This window comes from Vitis riparia, chromosome 5 (genome assembly GCF_004353265.1).
Source record: "Vitis riparia cultivar Riparia Gloire de Montpellier isolate 1030 chromosome 5, EGFV_Vit.rip_1.0, whole genome shotgun sequence".
NCBI lineage: Eukaryota > Viridiplantae > Streptophyta > Magnoliopsida > Vitales > Vitaceae > Vitis > Vitis riparia.
The window spans coordinates 15,202,875-15,212,986 of NC_048435.1; the positions used below are offsets into that span (position 1 = coordinate 15,202,875).

General features: G+C 33.1%; 1 protein-coding gene across 1 annotated transcript; it reads left to right on the plus strand.

The window, feature by feature from the left end:
* The first annotated feature begins 405 nt into the window (after positions 1–405).
* On the plus strand, positions 406–4,054 carry LOC117913759 (protein ECERIFERUM 26-like). The gene is made up of 2 exons (XM_034828788.1): positions 406–901; positions 2,852–4,054. Exons 1-2 carry the CDS (start codon positions 473–475, stop codon positions 3,728–3,730), a joined length of 1,308 nt encoding a protein of 435 aa, XP_034684679.1. The 5' UTR covers positions 406–472; the 3' UTR covers positions 3,731–4,054.
* The last annotated feature ends 6,058 nt before the right edge of the window (positions 4,055–10,112 follow it).

Here is a 10,112-nt window from a genome sequence, read left to right on the forward strand (position 1 = left end):
ATATAAAAAAAAACTTAAAATTTACACTCATGCCTAAATGTCTATGTAGGAGTTAAGAGTATTTTAAGAATTAATGAAGGATAATATATCCTTCAATTTAATTGTTACACTTTATTTGGATCTTGGCCATGATATATGGATGTTTGATTAATTTTTGCCAACCGGCGCAAAACACGATTCTCCCCCAAAATTAATGTGCATCATCCCATTTGGTGGCCACCACTTGGTTGGTGTGGCCATGCAAAGACAGAATAATGAAAGAGAGCAATGAAATTGAATGCATAACGTAAGTGCCTAACTGCCAAGTCGTACACCTATTGAAGTGCCCCCACTGCTACTGAAAGCCACCTGTCATCTATTCGGATGCCCTTAAAACCCCATCAGGGTGTCACGGTGTAACAGTGCCACAGCCCACAGAAACAAACCCTCATCTCTCGCTCCCTCTTTCCCTGCCGCCAGTCCCCCTTCTACCATGGTCTCCTCCGACCATCTAAACCTTGTCTATGACATCAAGCTTTCATCGGTTGGCCCTGGACATGTGACAGGCTCGGATGTGGTTCATGAGCCAAGCAACATGGACTTGGCCATGAAGCTTCACTACCTGAGGGGAGTTTATTTCTTCAGTAGCGAGGCAGTCCAAGGGTTGACCGTCTACCGCATCAAGGAACCCATGTTCACATGGCTCAACCACTACTACCGGACCTGCGGCAGGTTCCGGAGATCCAACTCCGGCCGGCCCCTGATCAAGTGTAACGACTGCGGTGTTAGGATAATCGAAGCCAAGTGCGATAAGACCATCGATGAATGGCTTGAAATGAAGGATTCTTCTCTCACCAAGTTGCTTGTTTCCAACCACATCGTCGGTCCTGAGTTGCCATTTTCTCCTCTAGTATTTCTGCAGGTACTTCTCCATGCCCTCCTTTATTAAGTTCTCCCCTCGTCCTAATCAGTCAGATAGTTATTTTGAAGTGATGTCATTTAAAGCTAACTTTATCATGTATCAATTTTTTCAGTACATACCCAAAAAAAAAAAAATACTATTAATAAGATCATACTAGGTATATAATTCATGTGTTATTATTTTAAACCAATTTATTACTATTTGGGTCCTATTTTTTTTATCCTTGTTCCCATCCCACTATACATTCTTTTATACTTTCCTTTTATTTGTTTGTATTAATAAGATCATACCATGTATATGATTCATATATTATTATTTTACACCAATTTTTTATATGTGTGTCCTATTTCTTTATATATGGGCCCTATTACTTAATCTCCTTGTTACCATCTTGTTGTACATTCTTTTATATATACTTTTGTTTTATTTATTTGCACTTTGATCTCATATATTTATAAATTTGTTCTTCGATCCAAGTTTTATTATATATTTTAAATGAATTAGATCTAAAGTAAGTTTGAGAAATTCGATCAGTTGGATGCCATGTTATTTTTTTGAGGCTATTTATCTTATTATTTTTATAAATTAAATGGAGTCATTGAAATGTTTTCTTGATCATATAAATGAATTAAATCTACGAAAAAACTTCACTCTATTTTGTTCACTATATATTAAAAGGCTATATATTTAATAGATAATTGATTAAAAGGGACAAAAAAAAATTATGAAATTACAAATCTAACCTTCCACCTTATTTTTACCCAAAAAATACCCTCATTTTTTTTCTTTCAAAAATAACATTTTTTTTTTAAATACATATGTAAATAATGAAAATGTTAAATGGTATTTATATCAAAAATTGGTTACTCTTCAAGTTAAAAAAATGGAAAAGATTTGTTTTACAAATTTGAGATATTTTTATCAATTTTAATAAATTAATCCTATATTTAAAAAGAAATACTACTGATAAAATAATAAAATTATGTATCTACTTTATGTGTTATTATTTTATAATGAATGTTGTTGGTCTCTACTGCATAGGGATTCCATTACTTTTGTTTGTTTGGTCTCATCTCATCATACATTCCTTTATATCCCGATTCCATTTATTTGTATTATGAACTTATATATTTGTATATTTGTTCGATGATCCAAATTTTATCATATATTTTCAATGAATTAGGCCTAAACTTGGATAGATTTTGATCCGTTAGATACCATATTAATTTTTTTAGTCTCAAATAGCCATCGTTGAACTAGTAAATAAATTTAAGTCTGCGGAAAAAGCAAATTAGAACATAAATTAGGTGCTTTTCAAATCCCCATCAGCCCATGAGATAAGGTTTCACACAAACCCTGAAATCCATTCTAGCAAAAATTTAATTTGGTCAGTGAAAGACATCAATGATATGGTGATAGTTCAACAATGTTTGCTGTGTTTGTGTGGTGGTCATGTTGCCAACACTGTCATAGAGTACCTGTCCACTTGGTAATTAATTAGATGGAAAAGGAAATGGAAGGAGAGAAAAACTTTTTTTTATATGAGCAGATATGGAAAACCTTGCTACAGGTGAGAAACGACTCTTAACACTTCACTTTTTTGAAACACCTCTATCATTTCACCTTTTCAAGGATAGGATTGGGTGGATGGAGCCAGGAGGGTTTATCCAGGGAGGGGGAAATGAAGTAACTTTTGTTGTTTCTTGACAGCAAAACTATCTTCTTCAAAATCCTTTCTTATATATGTTGTATTAGCAAAAGCTGATTTGTAGAAGCTGCTTTCATCAGTTGGTGCTATTAATTTTCTTCACTTTTCTTTATTGAGAGTACACAGTCCACAGGAACATTCCGTAATCCCTGCAACAAAAATTAAATGTGGTCCAGTTGGACGGTTGGCCTTGATTGGACGCACCCACTGATTTTCGATTTTGATTGTTGGCTTGTGGGCAGGTGACGAGTTTCAAGTGTGGAGGAATGTCACTGGGTCTGAGCTGGGCCCATGTTCTTGGAGATGCATTCTCAGCTTCAGATTTCATCAACATGTGGGGCCAAGCCATGGCCAACCAGCTACCTCAACACCCAGTCGACTTGCCCAAATCATTCTCCATGTTGGTGAAACCCGCGAACCGGTCCCAACTTGCCACTGACCCACTTTCCATCAAACGGGTCGACCCGGTTGGAGACAACTGGATAACTGCCAATAACTGTAAGATGGAGCCGTTTTCATTCCATATCACTGCAACCCAGTTGACTCAGCTGCAGGCAAAGATTTCGGGTCACAAAGCAACCCCACCTTTTGAGTGTCTCTGCACCATCTTTTGGCAATCCATAGCCAGAGTTTGCAGCAGGCACGAACCAGAAATAGTGACTGTTTGCAAAAATGAGCGTGGTAGTCGAAGAACTGGGACTTTGAGCAACAGTGCACAGATTATAAGTACGGTGAAGGCCGATTTCTCCGTGAAGGAAGCTAAGCCAAAGGACGTGGCAGCGTTGCTAGTAGAGCATGCTGTGGACGAGAGAGGCCTGATAGAGTCAGCAGTGGAGAGAGATGGAGGGGTGTCCGACTTCATCATATACGGGGCAAACTTAACTTTTGTGAATTTGGAAGAGGCCAGCTTCTATGGCTTGGAATTGAACGGACAAAAGCCTGTTCATGTGAGTTATCTGATCGATGGGATTGGGGATGAAGGCGTCGTTTTGGTGGCTCCCCCCGGCCCTAAAGATAGTGGAAAAGATAGCAGCGAGGGAAAAATTGTTACAGTTATTTTACCCGAAGATCAAGTGATGGAGCTGAAATCTGAGCTGAAAAGGGAATGGTCTATTGCTTGAATGGCAAAATGAAATGGGTGTGTGTGCTTGTTTGTGTAGTCAGTTTCTTAAATGTGATGCGTGTTTTGTAACAGCCTTAGGTCCAATAAATGGGTCATCATAGTCCAAGCCCATGTGCATTATGAAGAAGTATTCACGCTTTGGAAAAACCAAGTAGTTGAAAGTTAGATATTTTTCTTTTTGCGAAAATGAATCCCTAGTGAAACTATCATAGCCTTACAATTCAGAATTGTATTCTGGTTGTTATTTAGTTTTCAAGGGCAGGGACTTTAAATTTGTAATATCTAACAAGTATCTAAGGGCCTGCTTGGTTCTTGTTTTCAAGAACTGTTTTCTATTCTTGAAAACAAAAAAAACTTATTTGGGGAACGGGATGCATTTTTATTTTTTGTATTTTTTGTATTCTCAAAAACCACTTTTTTGAGATCAATAAAAAGATGTCTTCATTGTTTTTTCACTATTCAAGTAATAGATTGTTTTTCATATTTTATCTTCATTTTTTTTGTGTTTTCTTAGCTGCTTTTTGTATTTCCATAAAGGTGAGCTCCACCAATCACCACACCCCCGCCCGCAAACCATTTTTTCTTCATTAAATTATTGAAATTAATATACTTACACATGATTACAAAATCATCATTTGTTTAAGAAAATTATAACTAGTGTAAAATTTTCAAAATGGAATAATTTTTTTTAAAAAAATATTAAATGAATTGTGCATATGAAAATTATTTATATATTTATAATATCAAATTAATGGAAGAAAACACTTTATTAATTAAAAAAAATAACTTTCAAACATGTTTTTCATTTTATTTATTCTAAAAATCTTTTTTATTAACTCAACCAAACATTTTTTTTTTAGAACAAAAACTATTTTCGAGAATTCAGTTCCCAAACACAATTTTTTTTTTTTTTTTTTTTTCTGAAAACACAAAAAATTGTTTTCCAGAACAGTTCAAAAAACAGCAACCAAATAGGCCCTAAGTAGTCAAACCCAAAGGAAGTAACTAAAAAAAGTTTTAAGAAGATGGGAAGGAAATTTTTAATTTTTTTAGAGTTGAAATTTTAAGGTGGCTAAAAATAATTAAGAAATGAAATAAAAAAGAAAATGGCTAGCTAAGGTTCGGTATTGTTTTAGGCATTTTCCTTTGTGACCCTATCGTGAATAGGTGCCATACATTAGACTTTTCACTCTTTTTGCATCTTTCCTTCTTAAGATACTAAAAAACCCAATTGAAACAAGCTTTGTAAATTCTAAGTTTGTTATCCATATCTATGATTGGCGGTATTATAAAAGTCTTGAGGCCCCCAATTAATCCTCTACAACATAAGATTGATTGAGAGGGTGTTTGTTCTTTTGACTACTTTTTGCTGAAAATAATTTGCTTTGAAACTTTAGGTTGTTTGTTTTTCTACTTTTTCATGACTTATTATAAAACTTTTGTTGAATAGAAAAAACAAAAATATTTGAATTTTTCTTTACTTTTTAATGCTTAATAGAAATAAAGTATTACAAAAAAAAAAAAAAAAAACTTAAGCATTAAAGTTCTATTTAGAGTTAAGTAAAAAAAACAAACACCACTTGAGTCTCATAAAGGCTCTATAGCTTTGTCATCACTCCACCATTTCCTATCCACTCATGACATTTTCAAGTAGTAGTAACACGTGGTTACAACAATGAAAGTTAGTCCTTGACTCAACTTGCCTAAACTTAGTTTTAGTGTATTAAATAGGAGCTCAAGCTCACTCCCGCCTTAAACTAAAAAAACCAACACTAATGGTACCAAGATAAGATTGAAAATTAAACATTGAAATTAAAATCACAAATAGAAATACAAAAGTACAACTATGCTAGAGGAACAGTATATTTTTCTTTGTTTGTACAACTACCCCAGTTTCTACCCATATTTAACTTTCTTCTACTTCCTCTCTAGTCTCTACTACTCCCTATCTATTTAGCCAACCTTCACTTCATTTTTATAGAGTCTTCCTACACCTATTCCATAACTACAGAGAGTCAAACTTGAGGCTTAGAGCAAAAAAGATAATTAGTTTCAAGTTGTACTAGTTGGAAGTCAACTCTTGCTCACGTATTTTTGGCATAGAGAGCTTGCATATGGACCCTTTCTTGGCATGGAAATATCTAGACATGTGGAAGCCTTTTGTTAGATGATGTATCAACTTATGGCATCCATAGAGTGGATAATGTGTCAATTTTAGGATGGAAAATTAGCATCTAATAAGGTAAGGACATGTCATTTAGCCAAATATGGTATAAGTAGGATAGAGTCATTAAAAGCAATGACATGAATTAATATTTTTATTTAATTTTATATGATTTTAGTTTCACTTTACTATCATGTCATACATTATGGTACATTTTCAACATTTTAGTTTAATTATTTGTATTGTATGTGACTTGAGTGCATTAAAAGTTATATGGAAGATTCAAGTCATGTGTTCCTTATAAGTTGAGTTTATTTATGGCTAGTTCATGGACTTGGACAATTGTGGACCCACATTTTTCATGTGTGTCCCCACTCAGTGGTGAGACTCATATTTTTATTATGAAAACCTAATTTTCAAAAATTAGAGTCATCATTTATTTTAGTTTATTTTTTTAAAGGGAAAATAAAATAAGAAATAAAACCCTAAGTGACTCATTTTTACAAGAAAAGTGTGTCTACGAAAAATCAAGTCTAGATTTGAGGGTCAAGTTACTTATTGGAAATATATCATAGAATAGCACTCCTCTAAGCATTAAAAAGGTTTCTATTAAAAAAGTGAAAGAAACAGAGACAACTAACTATAAACCATGGATAACAAGAGAGAATAACAAAAATAAACTAATGATGAATATGTGGGCTATGTACATCCAAAAACCATAGGATCAACACCAAATAAATAAATATCATCCAAAAGCACAACATGCAATAACAAATAAATCAAACAATCAAAAGGAAGTAGGAAATGTACCTCAATAATGCCCAAAACAAGGGCAATAAACTTACATAAGAAAGAAATGGATTAGTTCAAAAGCATAAGAAGTGATATCACACCAAAGTAGAGATCAAACAACATGTACAAGATACATACAACTCAAATCAAAGGTCAAAATCGTCAAATTAACATCAAGAGGGATTGATTTACATAAACAAACAGAAATGTCATAATGTTAGGATAAAGCCCTTAAAAGCATGACTTGTTGTAACAAATTTAGAACATTATTTATTTAATGATATTTCAATTTCAATTTTATCCATCCTTGTTCCATGTATTATACTTTATGAGCATTCTTTCTTAGCATCTTTTGCATTGTACATAACTAGGGGAATTAGGAGTTGCATAGAAGATCCAATTCATGAGTTTCTTACAAGTAGATGATTTGTTCATAACTAATTTGTGGACTTAGACAATCCATTTGAGGTTTTAGTGCACCACCTGCTAATTGGAGGAATGGTTAGTCTTGGCCATTGGGGTGGGTTTTCCATGGTGAGTGCACTAGTGTGTATGACTATACATTGGACAAGATTTACAATGAGTTATGACTTAAGGCTATCAAGTAGTCATGGCTTCACCAAGCTACTTCATTGTGTTTTCTCTCAACCTTGAGAGAATACTAACCATGTGCTAAAGTTAGTCATGGCTTTAATTTACAAGTAAGATCGTAAGTTGATCATAAATTTCTTATGGATTTGGTCACTATTGATGGAAGTCGATAGCAACAGGTATTCTCAATAGAGACGCCATGATATCTCATGGGATTAAGACAGAGTGTCCCCTTAGGTGATCCTAAAGAGGTATGTTGATGTAAACCATGATTATAATAGTTCTTTAAATGGAACTTGACATAAGCTCTTTGAGAGTTAAGATATGTCAGTTGAATACACAATAGCAGGATCTATAACTCAAGGATAATAGTCTTAAAAGGCTGATAACTTTTAACTTGTTAAACTATAGACACCAGTTCATGGGGAGACTAAAAGCAATGGATAGTAGGTCAAAAACCCGGACACTTAGCGTTTTATTTATTATTTACATAAGGTATTGAAATGTAGTTGATTTTCTATAATAAGATGTTGAATCAACTTCAAAATTAGATTTTGAGTGAGTCAATACTATCCTATGGGTCTAAGTGGTCCTTTCTTGATCTCACGTACCTTATTGATATGATTTATGAGGGTTGAATTGGCTCTAGGTTCACTTTTATGCATAAGAGCATTCTAGTAATTACATAGGGTTGCACAAGGGTAAGTGAACAAGGTTTTTGGATTGAGTTAATTAATTAATTAGTAGGTCCTATTGAGTTAATTAATCAATTAGAACCCATTTTTGGTTAAATTAAGTGACCCAAGTCCTTAGTAGGCTCAAGTCACTTAAGCTTAGTGGGAACCCTATAAATACCCCCTTAGGGGTTAGGGTTTCCATAAAGTTGTCTTCCACCTCCAAAGAGAAAGAGAGTTATAGCCTTCGCCCTCTCTTCCTCTTAACCAAAAGTAAGCAAGATTAAAGAAGAGCCATTATGTAGAAGATCGTGGGTCTATAAGACTACTGAGAACATCAATTTGATTTTTCAACACTTGGAATTTAAGGTTTGGGAACATCCAAACCTAAAGGATAGTTTTTAAACCCTAAAGATCCATTTTTTATAAAATTGGTATTGTTTTTGTTGCTTAGATCTAATATGTCAATACATAAGAAGACAACAAACATGCACTTGAAAAATAAATTCAAATAAAAGGGTTTAAGGGAGATAATACTACAAGGACCAACTTATTTAACAAGTACAAAATATATGCCACACAAATCAAAAGCTAAAGAAGGTTAAATATGCAGCAAATAAGATTGATTCATAAAATACCATAAAGGGTGTAAAAACAGGGCAACATGTTAATGTGTGAAAGGTGAACTTATTCAACAAGGCTAGAGGTAAGATAAAAATCAATGTATATATAATATGTTTATAACATATTTCATAAAACATCTTATATCTAAAAAAAAATAGTGCAACACAACAAACATGCAAAAATTGAATTGTTCAACAAGTGTAACAAAGGATTTTTAAACGGGGCCAAAGCTCACTAAGTCAATTAAGATGTATAGAACACAACCTAAATCTAAAAAAGATAATTAAAAATGAAAGAATTAAGACTAAATTACAAAAACACATGCTTTACAAGGTAACAAACTAACAATTGAGAAAAACAAGATTGAAAAATAGTTTTTCAACAAGGCAAAAATTCTTTGACACATTCAAGATGTCCAAAATACATTCCAAATCTAAAAAAAAAGATTTCAAAAAATCCAAAAATTCTAAATTTGTAAAAACATTTTGGGAGTCCAAAAATAAGGCAATAAGAAGTTGATGCTTAACAAGCATGACATGTAGGCTTAAACATTAGCCAAAGTTATTTTACATAGATAATCCCAAAATATCAACCCTCTAATGAACATGGAAAGAGGCTCATAAGGTTGAAAATAATCTCATTAATCTCAGATTCCAAAGATAACCTATGTATCCAAAAATCAAGAAAAACTTAAAATCAAAAGTTTAGAAAATAAGTTATATTAGCTAAAGATGTAGTCCATAGTTCAATACAAGGCTTCTGTTCCTTTACAACCTTCAAATGAACATGGAATTAGGTTCATATAAGGCATGGAATGCCTAAGTTACATTTAGATTCAGAAACAACTAGGATGAAATGCATAGAAAAACACCTATAGGGAGGGATGCTCTCATGTGGATTCAAACATTATGTGCCAATAAATATGAAAGCTATTAATACATATAATGTAACAATAGTCTCAATCCATAATGGCCATGAAAAGGTACTCACAAGGGTTGGAAAATGATTCTCCAAAATCAATTTATAAATTTCTTTAAAAATCACCAAAAAAAGAGAGAGGAACTATCCATATTTTCAAGCATAATGGTAAGATCGAAGTCCATGGTCAAGAACTTGACCTTTGGCTATGAAATTAGCCATTAAAAAAAGATTGAAACTCAGTGAAAAGAACTTGAAAATAAAATTTTACAATCAATTTTGAAGAGGAGACCAAATAAGGAAAAATTAAAAAAATAAATAACTCTAAAGAGCCTTTCCTAAGAAAATCACTTTTGGAAAAAAACTTAAAAATACATGGTTCTCAATTTTCATTTCAAAATTAGTCAAAAATGTTTTAAAAAATCAACAAAATAAAGAGAACTAAGATCCCGATGATAATTAAAAGAAAGAAAACCAAAGACCATAAACCTATATAAGCCCAATCTTATATTTCAACTCAATGGGCCTCCAAGAGAACAAAGAAAACTAAAAGGTAAGCAAGAATTGTTGGGATTCAAACCCTAAAGGTAAGACATAATGTAACAAAGTCAAATTTG

Coding starts and splice junctions, on each gene's coding strand:
- LOC117913759 (XM_034828788.1), top strand. CDS start 473: ATGGTCTCCTCCGACCATCTAAACCTTGTCTATGACATCAAGCTTTCA. Junction 902..2,851: donor CTCCTCTAGTATTTCTGCAG/GTACTTCTCCAT, acceptor GCTTGTGGGCAG/GTGACGAGTTTCAAGTGTGG.